The sequence below is a fragment of the Delphinapterus leucas genome, chromosome 2 (assembly GCF_059928025.1).
Source record: "Delphinapterus leucas isolate spDelLeu-1000000601 "Yukka" chromosome 2, BTC_Dleu_Yukka2, whole genome shotgun sequence".
Classification (NCBI taxonomy): Eukaryota; Metazoa; Chordata; class Mammalia; order Artiodactyla; family Monodontidae; genus Delphinapterus; species Delphinapterus leucas.
In genome coordinates this window covers 132,054,027-132,071,121 of record NC_143130.1, presented here as the reverse complement: position 1 = coordinate 132,071,121, position 17,095 = coordinate 132,054,027, and the positions used below count along the sequence as shown (strand labels likewise).

General features: G+C 37.9%; 1 protein-coding gene across 1 annotated transcript in view; it reads left to right on the top strand.

Annotated features, from left to right (window-relative positions):
* The window catches only part of SAV1 (salvador family WW domain containing protein 1), a 31,622-nt gene that overhangs the window by 11,554 nt on the left and 2,973 nt on the right, over positions 1-17,095 (top strand). Inside the window, exons 3-4 of the mRNA XM_022570608.3 lie at positions 9,142-9,412; positions 12,104-12,247. Coding sequence (XP_022426316.1) covers positions 9,142-9,412; positions 12,104-12,247 — 415 coding nt within the window. The remainder of the gene's footprint in view (positions 1-9,141; positions 9,413-12,103; positions 12,248-17,095) is intronic.

Here is a 17,095-nt window from a genome sequence, read left to right as displayed (position 1 = left end):
TGCGCAGTGCTGTGTTCTTATTTCCACTTATTTCTTTACTGTTCTTCTAGCCCAGCTGCTTTTGGCAGTTTTTGTATGTATATTAGATTTAGGGATTATACCTCTCTAATTTTTTTTTGAAGTCTAGTTGGTTTACAGTATTGTGTTAGTTTCAGGTGTACAGCATAGCAATTCATTTTTTGCAGATTGTATTCCACTATAGGTTATTACAAGATAGTGGGTATAATTCCCTGTGCTATACAGTAAATCCTTGTTGCTTATCTATTTTATATGTAATAATTTGTAACCGTTAATCCTGTACTCTTGATTTGTCCCTCCCTTCCCCTTTTGGTAAACATAAGTTTGTTTTCTATGTCTGTAAGTCTGTTTCTGTTTTGTGTATAGATTCATTTGTATTATTTTTTAGATTCTACAAATAAATGATATCATATGGTATTTGTCTTTGTCTGACTTATTTCACTAAGCATAATATTCTCTAGGTCCATCCATATGTTGCTGCAAATGGCAATATTTCATTCTTTTTTAGAGCTGAGTAATATTCCATTGTGTGTGTATGTGTGTGTGTATATATGTGTGTGTATACATATATATATGTATGTATACACACACATATATACACCATATCTTCTTAAGCCAGTCTGTTCATGGGCACTTGAGTTGCTTCCATGTCAAGTATTGTAAATAGCGCTGCTGTGAACATTGGAGTGCATGTATCTTTTTGAGTTAGAGTTTTCCTCTTTTCCAGATATATGCCCAGGAGTGGATTTGCTGGATCATATGCAACTTTATTTTTAGTTTTTTAAGGAATCTTCCTACTGTTTTCCATAGTGGCTGCACCAATTTACATGCTCACCAACAGTGTAGGAGGGTTCCCTCTTCTCCACACCCTCTCTGGCATTTATTACTTGTGGACTCTTTGATGATGGCCGTTCTGATCAGTGTGAGGTGATGCCTCATTGTAGTTTTGATTTGCATTTCTCTAATAATTAGCAACATTGAGCATCTTTTCATGTGCCATCTGTATGTCTTCTTTGGAGAAATGTCTACTTAGGTCTTCTCACTTTTTGATTGGGTTATTTGTTTTTTTAACATTGAGTTATGTAAGCTGTTTGTATATTAACCCCTTTTTGGTTGCATTGTTTGCAAATATTTTCTCCCATTCCATCGGTTGTCTTTTCATTTTGTTTATGGTTTCCTTTGCTGTGCAAAAGCTTGTAAGTTTGATTCGGTCCCATTTATTTGTTTTTGCTTTTTTTTTGCCTTGGGGACTGATCTAAGAAAATATTGCTACGATTTATGTCAAAGAATGTTTTGCCTATGTCATCTTCTAGGAGTTTTATGGTGTTATGTCTTAAATTTAGGTCTTTAAACCATTTTGAGTTTATTTTTCTATATGGTGTGAAGGAATGTTTTAATTTCATTATTTTACATGTAGTTGTCCAGCTTTCCCAGTGCTTCTTGTTGAAAGAGACTGTCTTTTCTCCATTGTATATTCTTGCCTCCTTTGTCATAGATTAATTGACTGTAGGTGAGTAAGTTTATTTATGGGCTTTCTATTCCGTTCCATTGATCTATGTGTCTCTTTTTGCACCAGTACCATGCTGTTTTGATTACTGTAGCTTTGAAGTATAGTCTGAAGCCTGGGAGACTGATACCTCCAGCTTTGTTCTTTTTCTCAATATTGCTTTGGCAACTCTGGATCTTTTGTGGTTCCATATAAATTTTAAAATTATTTGTTTTCATTCTGTGAAAAATGTCATGGGTGTTTTGATAGGGGTTGCATTAAATCTACAGACTGCTTTGGGTAGTATGGCCATTTTAACAATATTAATTCTTCCAGTTTAAGAGCATGGAATATCTTTCCATTTCTTCGAATCCTCTTCAGTTTCCTTTATCAGTGTTTTGTAGTTTTCAGCATATAGGTCTTTCACCACCTTGGTTAAGTTTATTCCTAGGTTTTTTTGTTTTTGTGTTTGTTTTTTTTGGGTGAGGTTTTAAATGGAATTGTTTTTATCTTTACTTTCTCTTTCTGATATTTCATTATTAGTGTATAGAAACACAACAGATTTCTGTATATTAATCTTGTATCCTGCTGCCTTGCTGAGATCATTTATTTGTTCTAATAGTTTCTGTGCAGAGACTTTAGGGTTCTCTATATAGAATATCTTATCTGTGAATAGTGACAGTTTTACCTTTACCCTTCCAATTTGGATACCTTTTATTTATTTTTCTTGTCTGATTGCTGTGGCTATAGGGCTTCCAATACTGTATTAAGTAGAAGCAGGGAGAGTGGGCATCCTTGTCTTGTTCCTGAATTTAGTGGAAAGGCTTTCAGCTCTTCACTGTTGAGTATTATGTTGGCCATGGGTTTGTCATAAATGGATTTTATTGTGTTGAGACATGTTCTCTCTATACCCACTTTGCTGAGTTTTTATCATAAATTGTTGTGGAATTTTGTCAATAGTTCTTTCTGCATCTGTTGAGATGATGATATGGTTTTTATTCTTCAACTTGTTAACGTGGTGTGTCACATTGATTAATTTGCAGATATTGAACCATCCTTGCATCCCTGGGATAAATCTCACCTGGTCATGATGTATGATCCTTTTAATGTATTGTTGAATTTGATTTTTATATTTTGTTGAGGATTTTTGCATCTATGTTTTTTAGTGATATTGGCTTGTAATTTTTTTGTGGTGTCTTTGGTTTTGGTATCAGGGTGATGCTGGTATTGTAGAATGATTTCATGATCATTCCTTCCTGTTCAATTTTTGGAATAGTTTGAGAAGGATAGGTGTTAACTCTTCGGTAAATGTTTGGTAGAGTTCTCTTGTGCAACTGTCTGGTCCTGGTCTTTTGTTTTTTGGGAGTATTTTTTTATCAGTGATTCAGTTTCATTGCTAGTAATTGGTCGGTTTGTATCTTCTATTGAATATTTCTTCCTGGTTCCATCTTGGGAGATCGTGCATTTCTAGGAAGTTGCACATTTCTTCTAGGCTGTCCATTTTATTGATGTGTAATTATCCATATTAATCTTTTACGATCCTTTGTATTTCTATGATATTTGTTGTAACTTTTCCCTTTTTTTCCTGATTTTATTGACGTTAGCCCTCTCTCTTTTTTTCTTGATGAATCTGGCTAAAGATTTATCTATTTTTCTTACCTTTTCAAAGAACCAGCTCTTAGTTTCATTGATCTTTCCTTTTTTTTTTTTTTTCGATACACGGGCCTCTCACTGCTGTGGCCTCTCCTGTTGTGGAGCGCAGGCTCTGGACGCACAGGCTCAGTGGCCATGGCTCACGGGCCCAGCTGCTCCGTGGCATGTGGGATCCTCCTGGACCGGGGCAGGAACCCGTGTCCCCTGCATCGGCAGGCGGACTCTCAACCACTGCACCACCAGGGAAGCCCATTTCCTATTGCCTTTTTAGTCTCTATTTCATTTATTTCTTCTCTGTCCTTTATAATTTCTTTTCTCTTAGTAACTTTGGGTTTTGTTCTTTTTTTCTAGTTCCTTTAGGCATAAGGTTAGATTGTTTATGTGAGATTTTTCTTGTTTCTTGAGGTAGTCTTGTATTGCTATAAACTTCCTTCCCTTCCTCTTTTGTCCTCTTCTCTTGTGATTTGATGACTAACTTTAGTGTTTGGATTCCTTTTTCTTTTTTGTGTGTGTATCTATTGTAGATTTTCGGTTTGTGATTACTATGAGGTTTGATACAGCAGTCTATATATAAACAAGATTGTTTTAAGTTGCTGTTTTTTTAATGTCAAATGCATTTCTAATATCCTGCATTTGTGTTCTCCTTTTCTCACAATTGCTGGTTTTGATATACTTGTATGTGAATGATTTTCTAGCTTTACTGTATGTTTGCCTTTACCCGTGAGCTTTTCCATTCGTAATTTTCTTGTTTCTAGTTGTGGTCTTTTCTACTTAGAGAAGTTCTTTTAGCATTTGTTGCAAAGCTGGTCTGGTGGTGCTGAATTCTCTTAGCTTTTGTTTGTCTGAAAAGCTTTTCATTTCTCCATTAAATGTGAATGAGAGCCTTCCTGGGTAGAGTATTCTTGGTTGTAGTTTCTTCCCTTTCATCACTTTTAATACATCATGCCACTCCATTTTGGCCTGCAGAGTTTCTGCTGAGGAATCAGCTGATAACATTATGGGAGTTCCCTTGTATGTTTTTTGTCACTTTTCTTTTGTTTTAATATTTTTTCTCTTCAATTTTTGTCAGTTTGATTACTTTGTGACTCCGTGTGTTCCTTCTTGGGTTTTTACTGCCTGGGACTCTCTGTACTTCCTGGACTTTGGTGACTGTTTCCTTTCCCGTGTTAGAGAAGTTTTCATCTATTATCTCTTCATATATTTTCTCAGGTCCTTTCCCTTTTCTCTTCTCCTTCTAGGACCCCTATAATGTGAAAGTTGGTGCATTTAATGTTGTCTCAGAGGTCTCTTAGACTGTCTTCTTTTCATTTTTGTTTTCTTTATTCTGTTCTGTGGCAGTGATTTCCACCATTCTGTCTTCCAGGTCACTTATCCATTCTTCTGCCTCAGTTATTCTGCTATTGATTCCTTCTAGTGTTTTTTTTTTTCGTTTCAGTTATGTATTGTTCATGTCTGTTTGTCTGTTCTTCAGTTTTTCTAGGTCTTTATTAAACATTTCCTGCATCTTCTCAATCCTTGCCTCCATTCTTTTTCCAAGATCTTGGATCATCTTCACTATCATTCTGAATTCTTTTTCCCATAGGTTGGCTATCACCATTTTACTTAGTTGTTCTTCTGCGGGTTTCATCTTGTTCCATCATCTGGGACCTAATCCTCTGCCATCTCCTTTTTCTAACTTTCTGTGATTGCTGTTTCCTTTCCACAGGCTGCAGGATGGTAGTTCTTGCTTCTGCTGTCTGCCCTCTGATGGATGAGGCTGTCTAAGAGGCTTGTGCAGGCTTCCTGGTGGGAGGGGCTGGTTCCTGCCCAGTGGTGGGTGGAGCTGGGTCTTGTCCCTCTGGTGGGCAGGGCTGTGCTCAGGGAGACTTTTCAGCCACTTGTCTGCTGATGGGTGGGGCTGTGTTCCTGCCCTGTTGGTTGTTTGGCCTGAGGTAACCCCAGCACTGGAGCCTACAGGCTGTAGGGTAGGGCTAATGGCAACCTCCAGGAGGGCTCACACCAATGCATACTCCCCGGATCTGCTGCTGCCAGTGTCTTTGTACCTGCCATGAGCCACAGCCACCCGCCACCTCCGCAGGAGATCCTCCAGTACTAGGCAGGTAGGTCTGGCCCTGTCTCATATGGGGTCACTGCTTTTTTCCCCTGGGTCCTGGTGAGCACGAGACTTTTTGTGTACTCTCCAAGAATAGAGCTTCTGTTTCCCCCAGTCCTGTGGAAGTCCTGCGATCAAACACCACTGGCCTTCAAAGCCAGATTCTCCGGGGACTCCTCTTCCTGTTGCCGGACCACCAGGTTGGGAAGGCTGACATGGGGCTCAGAACTTTCACTTCTGTGGGATAACTTTTGTGGTGTAATTGTTTTCCAGTTTTTGGGTTGCCCAGCCAGTGGGTATGGGATTTGATTTTATTGTGATTGTGCCCCTCATACTGTCTTGTTGTGGCTTTTTCTTTATCTTTGGTTGTAGGATATCTTTTTTGGTAGGTTCCAGCATTTTTTTGTCAATGGTTGTTCAGCAGTTAATTGTTATTTTGGTGTTTTTGTAAGAAGGGGGTGAGCTCACATCCTTCTACTCTGCCGTCTCGAGCTAATCTCTTCTGTTATAAACTTCCATCTCAGAACTACTTTTGCTGCAGTGTGTAGATAGTGGATTCTTGTATTTTCATTTTCATTTGTTTCCAGGTATTTTTTAAATTTCTTCAGGGATTCGTTGGGTTGTTTATTAGCTTAGTTTAGCCTCTACTTGTTTGTGTCTTTTGCTATTTTTTCATTGTAGTTGATTTTTAGTCTCAAAGGGTTGTGGTTGGAAAAGATGCTTGACATGATTTCAGTTGGCTTAAATTTACTGAGATTTGTTTTGTGGCCTAGCGTGTGTTCTGTATCCTGGAGAATGTTCCCTGTGCAGTTGAAAAAAAAATGCATATTCTCCTTTTGTGTGGAATGTCCTATATATATTAAGTCCATTTGGTCTAATGTGTTGTTTAAGACCAGTGTTTCCTTATTGATATTCTGTTTGGGTGATCTGTTCATTGATGTTAAGTGGGATGTTAAAGTCCCCTAGTATTGTTGTGTTACTGTGAATTTCTCTCTTTACATCTTGTAATATTTGCTTTATGTATTTAGGTGCTCCTATGTTGGGTGTATATATATATATACAATTGTTATGTCTTTTTCTTAGATTGATCCCGTAATCATATGTAATGTTCTTCATTGTCTCGTGTTACAATCTTTGTTTTAAAGTCTGTTTTGTCTGGTATAAATATTGCTATCCCTGTTTTCTTTTCATTTCCATTTGCATGGAGTACCTTCTTCCATCCTGTCATTATCAGTCTGTGTGTGTGTTTGGATCTGAAATGAGCCTCTTGTAGACAGCATATATATGGGTCTTTTTTTTTTTTTTTTTTGTATCCATTCAGCTACTCTATGTCTTTTGGTTGGAGTGTTTAGTCCGTTTACATTTATAGATATGTACTTATTGACATTTCTTAATTGTTTGGCGGGTTGTTTGTAGTTCCTTTTGTTCTCTTCTCATGTCATTTGATGACTATTTTTAGTGTTATATTTGGGTTCTTTTTCTTTTTTGTGTATTTATTATAGATTTTTGGTTTGTGGTTACCATGAGGTTTATATATAGCCATATATGTGTGTGTGTATATATATGTGGTTAAGTTGGTGATCTCTTAAGTTCAAATGCATTTTAACAACCCTGCATTTTTACCCCTCCCCCCGACATTTACCGGTTTTGTCATGTTTTACTTCTTTTTGGTTTGTGTATCCCTTAACTTCTTATTGTGGATATAGATGATTTTATTACTTTTGTCTTTCAACCTTCCTAATAGCTTTATACTTGGTTTTCTGTTGGGCAGAGCCATGTCCCAGGGTCCCTGGCTATAGGGCCCTGTGGGGTCCTGGAGCTGGTATTGGCCCGCAGGTGGGTGGGGCTGGTTCCTTATACAGCTGTCGGCATGGTCCTGGCAGTCCCGGAGCTTGTGTTGGACCACTGGTTGGTGGGACCGGATCCCAGGTTGGCTGCCTAAATTGGCTTAAGGTGTCCCAGATCTGGTTTTGGCCTGCTGGTGGATGGTGCCAGGGCCCAGGGGGTCCTGGGACTGGTGCCATCCTGCTAGTGGGAGGGTTGGGTCCTGACAAGCCAGGCTGCAGGGCTATGGTGGTCCTAGGGCTGATGTCTGCCCGCTGACAGATGGGGCCGGGGCTCAGGGGATCCAGGGGCTGGTGCCCACCGACCAGTTGGTGAAACCAGGTTCTGGGACTAGTGCCAACTCACTGGTGAGCGGAGCTAGGTCCTGGGGTCTCTGACTACTGGGTCCTGGGGGTCCTAGAGTTGTTTGTCAGCTTGCTGGTGGGCGGGTTCAGGTCCCAGGGGGTTCTGAAGCCAGTACCTGCCCACTCGTGGTTGGAGCCAGGTTCTGAGTTATCTGGCTGCAGGGTCCTGGGGATGCCAGGACTAGTGCTGGTGCCCTGGTATGTGGGTCTTGGTCCTAGGCCTTCTGGTGAACCGGGGCATATCCTGGAGTGGCTGTGGTCACAGGGGGTTTTAAGGCAGATGGCCTGCTGGTGAGTGGGGCTGTGTCCCAGCTGGGCTAATTGCTTGGCTTGACCTGTTGTGTCCCAATACTGGTGCCCATAGGCTGGTGGGCAAGGCCAGGTTCTGGTACTAATAAGTTAGAGGGAGAATTCCAAAACAGTGCTTACCAGCACCAGTGTCTTTGTGGTGGTAGAAGAAGCTCCCAAAATGTCTGCCACAAGTGTCTGTGTCCCCAGGGTCAGGTCCAGTTTCCTCCTGCCTTTCTGGGAGGCTCTCCAAGATTAGCAGGTGGGTCTGACCCAAGCTTCTTTAAAATTATTGCTTCTGCCCTGGGTCCCGGAGTGTGTGAGGTTTTGTGTGTGCCCTTTAAGAGTGGAGTCTTTATTTCTCACAGCCCTCCAGCTCTCCTGAAAGTGAGCCCTGCTGGCCTACAAAGACAAAGGTTCTGGGGGCTTGTCTTCCTGGACAGGGTCCTTCCTGGTGTAGGACCCCTGGGCTGGGGAGCCCAGTGTGGGACTTGGGTCCCCTTGCTTCTTGGGGAGAATCTCTACAGTTGTAATTATCCTCCTGTTTGTGGGTCGCCCATGTGGGGGTAAGGTTCTTGACCATACTGCGTTTCCACCTTTCCTATCAGTCTTGTTGTGGTTCCTTCTTTGTATTTTTAGTTGTAGAAGATCTTTTCTGCTGGTTTCTAGTCTTTCTCATCAATAGTTCCTCTGTAAATAGTTGTAATTTTGGTGCGCCCAAGGGAAGAAGCAAGCTCAGGGTCTTCTTACTCCACCATCTTGACCACACCCATTTCATTTCTTTCGTCATTGTTTTGTAGTTGTCAGCATACAGATCTCACAAGTTTTTTGTTAGATTGATGTGTAAATATTTAATTTTTGGGAGCTAAGTGGTATAATTTATTTTTAATTGTTGTTAGTATAGAGATGTTAAATTGATTTTTGTATGTTGACCTTATACTGTGTTATCTTGGTAAACTTACTTAATAGTTTTATGGTACAGCCAGGTTATTTTTAAGAAATTACAAACTGGGAATAGTTTTACAAGTTCATTTTTGCTGTTTTAGATGAAATGTCAAATCTTAAATCTTGAATGAGGTGAATTTTTCTGTTCCTCACTTTTTCTTTAGCAGTATACATATAATATTTACTTATTAGCTTTGTTAGTAGTTAAATTTTGTATGGCCTGGTGGTGGAAGCATCAACCAAAAAAGCCTGATTTCAAAGAGGGAGCCTAGTTTCTCTCTTCTTCTGTAATTAAATAATAGTAACACTGGCTAGTTTTATGAAAAATTTTATTTGCAACAGTAAAATCATGATTTTTTTAACAGGAAGAGTACGATGGTGATAGTTAATTTTGTAAGTGTTTTTCATATGGCATATTTTTTAGCTATGAATAATTGTTCTATTTCTTCTCTTTTTCTCTTTCTTCTCAGGTATTGGGAGAGTTGCTGCTACATCTTTAGGAAATTTAACTAACCATGGTTCTGAAGATTTACCCCTTCCTCCTGGCTGGTCTGTGGACTGGACAATGAGAGGGAGGAAATATTACATAGATCACAACACAAATACAACTCATTGGAGCCATCCTCTTGAGCGAGAAGGACTTCCTCCAGGATGGGAGCGAGTTGAGTCATCAGAATTTGGAACCTATTATGTAGATCACACAAATAAAAAGGCTCAATATAGGCATCCCTGTGCTCCGAGGTAGACTATCAACTTTATCTTAACTCTTTGTTTTGGGATTGTCTAATGTTAGATTTTGAACTCATATTTTCATCAAAGAGAAAGATGTCCTGAAGTTTGATTTGAAAACTTTATTTTTCACAGCTTATGAGATTTTTTCCTCTGGACTTATATTTAGTAATGAATGACCTTAATAATTAAAAAACAACTTTTTAAACAAACCTCAAAAACAGGATCAGTATTCTTATGATCAGATTCTGCTTTAATATGCCAGAATGCTTTTGTTAAAGATACCCAGAAATTAAAGTAAATAAATAGAATATCTGCCTCTTTACATTTAAATTTCTATAAAAAATACACATCTACCTTCTAATGTGTCAGAATATATTTTGAATTATGTTTTGCTGATTTTATTCAATTTACAGATATTTTATGTTTTTTAACTGTTGCCACACAAGAAAGTGAAAATTATCTATTTTATTTATTTATTTTTGGCTGCATTGGGTCTTCATTGCTGTGCATGGGCTTCCTCTATTTGCAGTGAGCGGGGGCTACTCTTCATTGCACTGTGCGGGCTTCTCGTTGTGGTGGCTTCTCTTGTTGTGGAGCACGGGCTTTAGGCACGTGGGCTCAGTAGTTGTGGCGCATAGGCTTAATTGCCCCATGGCATGTGGGATCTTCCTGGACCAGGGCTTGAATCCATGTCCCCTGCATTGGCAGGCGGACTCTTAACCACTGCAACACCAGTGAAGTCCCTACATTTTAATATTATCACCCAGAAAACTAAGCTTTGTCATTATTGTGCTGTTTTAATCATTTTACATATTTGGATTTTTAATTCAAGTTTGAAAAACAGTTTTTATCCAGTGATTCCATTTAGTGGCACTCAGTGTTTATTGAGCAAGTGAGGTTGTCATCCCTTCAAAAGAACCAAGTCAGCCTCTCTGCCTGTGTTGGGCTCTGGCCCCTTTGCCTGCTCTCCTTACCATCTCAGGCAAGCTGCTGCTCTCCCTGGCTTCAATTTGCCGGCCTGTGACATAGGGGTAATTTGTAGCCTCCCTCCCACCTGATCACAACCCTTACCCAAGGGCAGGGATGAGTTCCACGTATTCCTGCTGTGTCCCCGGCACCAAACACAGAGACACACACACAGGTAGATGTTTTGTTGAATGAATAAATGATAGAAATGCAAAAAAAAAAAACCCTAAAAACCCCCAACAAAACGTGGTTACAGTTTGCTGTCACTGGATCTCAGAGGCTTTCTGGTCCATATAACCAGATTTGAGAGTATATTGAGCCTAGTTTTCTGTTTATCATCATTAATTTTATATTGAATATTATTATAGAATTTTATAGTTTACAAAGTATTTTCACAATTAGTTAATTTGCTTCTCTTAGCAACTCTGTAGACTTTAAGCAGGAGAGAATAAACACCTTCCTTAAGCTCAGATAGGTAGTATTAGCATCTATTTGGTTGTCTGTATTATGCTAATCCTTATACAGAACTTTTGACATATATTAGGTCATCTAATCCTTAGAAGAGTCATTTTTGGTATGAATTTATTCTGGTTTTACAAATAAAAAGGCTAAGGTTTAGAGAAGTGAAGCAGTTTCGCTTACATTCATGCAACTTGTAATTGGCCAAACTGAGGTTAACCCGCACTCCCACCAGGGTGTATCTGACTTCGAAGCCTCAGTTCTTTCCCACCTCCCAGTTGTGCTATCAAGGAATATTTCACTTTGCACCTACTTATGAAAGAAGAGTTGAAGATAAAATTCAGTGCCATTTGCACATTGATCTTTAAATTGTTAACTACAGTCTAATCCAAGTTACTTGAGTCCTGGTTTAGTATTGGAATGATCTTTCCTGATACACACATAAACCTTTATGATTGGAGGCAGGCTCTTCCAGTTTTATCTCCAAGTCTGGAATAGGCCATTATGGTCTCCCGGAATTCAGTCTTTAACCTTCAAGTGGGTCAGTGCTTTCCTTAGCATCTTCCCATTAAGAGCCCTTACCCCACCTTGCTGTTCTTTCCTTCCCCCCTCCCCCAACTTATAGGCTGTTAGAACTAATTAAAAGCATGGTCTTTTTTTTTTTTTTTTTTTTTAAGTCTCTGACTTAAAACAGGTTCTAAAAACAGGTTCTAATCAACCCTAACTCCCATATGCTCTCTTAAGGTGGTAAAAGTAGAAAGGAAATAGTATAGTTATGTGGATATTTCAAGCACAGTACTCACTCCTACTGTAGTACCTGTTCCAAACCCCCTTTTCAGCCTAAAGGAGAAAGAAAATATCCATTCTTATTTTGAGAAAAATTATCTTTTCCAGTATAAATTTATAGCTAATTACTAGTTATTACTAAAATTTGATTCTAGTTTTAAGCCTCTGTATAAAGATTATAACTTAGCTCTGACTTTTTTAATAGCCTTCTTTAAAGTTGCCCTTGAAAAGAATAAATATCAGCCAGATGAAATCTCTTAAAAATATGTAAAGATTTTTATACCCATCACTAGTGACATACAAGTTTCCAAGAGAAGGTGCATTTTACTTCCCCTATAGTATGGTTTTAAAAAAAAGCCAGATCCTTATGTCTTTTAGGTGGTAGAAGTTTGGGCAAGAGGGACATTGAAAAACACTTAAATATTATTCTTATATTTCATGTTTTATTTAGGGCCTTTATCCTAATGAACATTGATTGTTTCTTCTTAGTGTACCTCGGTATGATCAACCTCCTCCTGTCACATACCAGCCACAGCAAACTGAAAGAAATCAGTCCCTTCTGGTACCTGCAAATCCTTATCATACTGCAGAAATTCCTGATTGGCTTCAGGTTTATGCTCGAGCCCCTGTGAAGTAAGTGAATTTACAGCACAAATTTTTGTTGAGTGGTGAGTAGAAGCCTGAATGGAGTCTCTGGGCTGCTTAAAGCACACAGCACCATTTTAAAAAATACATTATTTAAAAGCCCATTGTTATTTAAAGAAGTGATATCACAGCTTATGAAGTTGAAAAGTCATTGATTAGAAATAGAAGTTTTACAAATATTTATTGAATCTTCACTTTCTATTGTGTGCAGACCTAGGCTATTACAGGGATGCAGTAAAACCCTTACATTCTCATAGGGGTAGAATAACTTGTAAATAAGTGATGAAATACCTGTGATAAAAGGAAGGAACCAGGTAAGTCCTAGGTACATAGGTGAATCAAAGCGGGACACAAGGGTATTGAGGAAATAGTATGTGTGGTGGCTCAAGTTCTGGGAGGAGGTGATCTGTGTTCACTGATAGCTTTGTTACCCTGGGAAGGGTGCTTAACTTTGTTTTGTTTTCTGTAAATTGGAGATAGTAATAGTACCTTCTCTTAAGGTTATTGAGTATTCAATAAAATAATGCATCTAAAATATGTATCACAGTGTCTTGCACATTGAGAGAGCTTAGTAAATGGTTACTGTTATTATTGTGGGTAAAGGTATAGAATAGTGGTTAAGATCACTCAGGAAGGAAACTGTCTGGAAGGAAAGCGTGATTTCTGTCTCCATCACCTACTTACCGAATGATCTTGGGCAAGTTATTGAACTTAGTTCTAAGTGTTTTTCCTCTACTGAAATACAGGGGATAATAATCTTATCTACTTTACTTGGTGTGGTGAGGCTTAAAAGTGATCATGCTTTTTTTTTTCTTAAATATTTATTTATTTTTGGCTGCACTGGGTCTTAGTTGTGGCATGCAGACTCTAGTTGCAGCATGATTGCAGGATCTAGTTCCCTGACCAGGGATTGAACCCGGGCCCCCTGCATTGGGAGCATGGAGTCCCAGCCACTGGACCACCAGGGAAGTCCATGATCGTGCATTTTAAATCAAATGGCACAGTGGCTGACTTGAGTAAGCCCTTAACAATGGTTTCTTATTATTATGAGTGAGCAAGGAAAGCTGCACCAAAAAGGAAAATCCATGCACTAGTTTTTAAAGATGGCTATGAGTTTGCTAGGCTCATTGAGGATATTTGTTGGGTGCCATAGTAGGCACTGTTCTTGGAATATAGTCATGAATAAATGAAATATTTGGCTCAAAGAGCGTCTGTCTTCTGGGAAAACAGGAGTAGGTACTCAGATCAATAATCCAGTGTGGTAAGGATCAGTGACAGTGGTATATACAAAGTGCTATGATTTCAGAAAAGGGGATGTCTGAAAGTAAATAGTTATTGATAATCCAGTGCTTCCTGTACCATACTGTGCTAAGTTTTTACATATGTTATCTCATATAATCTTCCCAAAACCTATTTTACAGCTGAAAAAAACTCTGCTAAGATCACACAAATATTAAGTGGTAGATTTCAAACCTTTCTCTCTAACTTCAAAGTTCATACTCTTAACTTTTATCATTACTACTTATTTAATAATAATTATCACTTACTGAGTATCTATTTAAATTCCTGGTACTTTGCTACATATTTTACACATAATAATTGCATGTACAGTACTGTTAACAATTATATAAGGTGACATTTTGCAGCCTTACTCTTAATATTCCATTTGTATTTCAAAAACCAAAACTATCAGCATAAGATAGCCCAAAGAAGAGTTTTTAGAAAGTTTAAGATGATTGTACAATGAATTTCGAATAAAATAATTAAATCTCATAAAGTTACTGGTCATTTACTATGAACTATTTGTTAATTCTTGGCCAACATAACATTCCCTTACATTCCCTCTGATCTTTTCGGTCTATAAATTCATGGCTGTTGATCTGTGTGGCCTGATGCAGAGAGACAAGATGATATTATGAGGGTTGTAGTCTAAAATCATGTTTTTTTTTTTCCTAAGTCAAATTTAAGCCTTGTCAGTGTAATTTTTAAAAAGGTTTTAATTATAGATACTGTTTTTAGTTTATTTGAAATTACGTAGACATTCATCCATAAAATTAAGCATGGCTTGGTGTCTTAGCTAACCTACAGAAACCTCTTTATCTGATAATATCCATATACTGTAGGAATAGGATGAGGAATGATAGCAGATGGACTTTTCTTCCCTTTTTCCCTCTCTTCTTTCACTCTTGATACCACTTGATCTACTGCTCTCTGTGGCCTTTGTTCATATGCTGATCCTAAGTCATATGTAATTTGTGCATGTATTTATATTTCCTTAAGTCTGGAAGAATATGTGCCTAACTGTTAACCTTTGTTATTTCTGGGAGTTGATAAGATTGAGTAGGGTTATTCTTTCTTCTTTATGTTATTTCTACTCTATAGCCGTCGTTAGAAAGAAATAACATAAAAAGCTTTCCTTCTTGGGGGAAAAAGATGGTACTTAAATGGAATTCTTTGCTTCTGATGAAAAGAAATAGACTCCTAAAGATTACAGTCCCTTTCAACTCTGGCTCTGTGAGCTAACTATAGAACTTTAGGAAACTAGCAACTTAAGTTTTTTTCAAATAGATCAGAACTCCTCCCAGAATGGGCCAGTGAGAAAAGAGAGCAAGTACTTCTTTACTGCTTAAAACAAGAGGTCTAGATTACCTTTTAGTTGATACTAAATTTTTGTCTCTAAAGAGGATTGGAAGTGGTTAATATTGTTCTATCAACAGAAGGTGAGTTGTTATCCATGAATTAGATAATGGAGAATCAATTACTTATCCAAAAAATTAGCTTATTTCTTCCTTTTGTTTAACAAACAATTGACATTATCTAGCTTTCTAAAATGCTTTATTTCTATCTCTAGCAGTAACTTACCAAAATAATTTTTGCATATACTTCCAGAACTGACTTAGAACAGATAATGTTCTAAATTTTTATTTATTAATTTTAGTAAAGGTATGTTTCTAAGTTTGCTATCAAAAGTCTGTAACGTATCATGCACCTGTAAGCAAGCTGAACTATAGGATAAAATTAAAAGATTTAATCTTTAACGGGAAAAAGACCATCAGGAACATGTTTACTTTCCATTATTCCTCATGCCCACCCCATCCCCCAACACCAGTCCCCAACAGCATTGTGGCACAGACTCTATTTTATCCCTGTGTCTGTGATCCTGCAGTATCACTGCTGACTCACTTCTGGGTGTAGGAGGAAAGGAAGAATGGGCATACTGTTACATAAGACAGGCACAGGGAACTTGGGCTACATTACAATACCCGGGGCTGGAATAGCAGTACTTTTGGCTCCTGAAGGCAGCATCCACTGGAGTGTGAACAAGGTTTTTTGGTAGCATTACAGCAATTGTTGTTTGCTTATATGGGTTATTTATAAGTACTGTTTGAATAGAATACTGCTGTAGGAAAAATATAGCAAGAGAGATGCTATGAGAAAAGGATACTGGAGTAAACAGCCTATTTTCTGAATGATTTACCTGTATATTTAGAGTGTAGTGGCTAAGAAGTTAAACTGAAGCAGATTATTTGGCTCCTTAAGAAGAAAAGAATGGGAATTACATACTTTTCTTAAGAAAAGTAAATGGCGGGCATAAGCAGAAGGGAAGTCACTAGAAACAGCAGGGGCAAGGATTTGGAATGGAAATTGACACATTGCATACTTTTCTCATCTGTGGTTTTCCTTAGAGTACTTTTTCTTCTTCCCAAAGTATTTTCACTAAATATTCTGATTTTCTTGCTTCTACACAAAATCCTATTCTTGATGCTAAATGCTGTGATTGGGAAGTCAAAATTGTCTGAAGCTTTTTTCTTTTTCCTTTTTAAAAAAAACTTGAATGCTTATACAGAATGATATTCATGTGTTACAAACAAGTTTGATATTTATCAATATTACCATATTCTTCTCCCTTCGTTTCCTTGCTAGAATGTCCCAGATGATAAATGAGCTTTAACGTTCTTACAGTTCACCTGGCATAAATTTAAGTATCTTGAATCAGTAGACATTGCTGAAATGCCCCTTAGCAATGGAATTCAGACTTGGGAAGATTAAGGTTTTTTGTTAGGAGTTATGAATTTGTTTCAAACAAATAAAATCTTAAGGTACATGAATGGCAGAGGTTCTAGGAAATACCTTGCAGTTGTTTCTTCATGGAGGCTCATTGAGTATTTCTTGTAGTATTTCTCCAATATATGTTGGCAAATAGTTGGAGTTTCCCACTAAAGAGAATATAAAGCTTTCTGCCAAGTACATCTTTTAGTAAATTTGCAGTGCTCAGTAAGAAAATTAGTAAATTTGGGATCCAACAAAATGCGTTTACCTTGTGATTTTTATGTACTGTGCTGTGCTTTTGGTGTTCCTGGAACACATAAGCAGGTTGTTCAGAAATGTATGTCAGCATACCAAGCACAGTCTGTAGCTCATGCTGGCTGCTCTGCATTTGTTTACTGTTTCCCTTTTCAAAAAATATTACGTGAGCCCCTTGGAATAAGATGGTAAATGAATTACCAAACAAAGGAAATGGGTAGGAAATGTTATAAATGATTATTAAGAATAAATTTACTAGAATTTACAATTAAAGTTCTTCCTATTATGTCTGTTCTGCAATATGATTTGAGAAGTATAACTTTAATATAGGTATATGCCTTGCTCTATAAAAACTTGTTCAAGTTTTTTCTCTAGTCTTAGTAGGTATTATCATTCAAAACTATTACTGTGATGTGCCTTAGTCCATATAGTTCTCTGCCTTTCTGATCTCTTAATCACTAAACAATTTTGCAAGAGATATGTATATAGCCTCTTTAGGTTTCATTGGAGTAGAGCGCTGTCTTCAGGTCC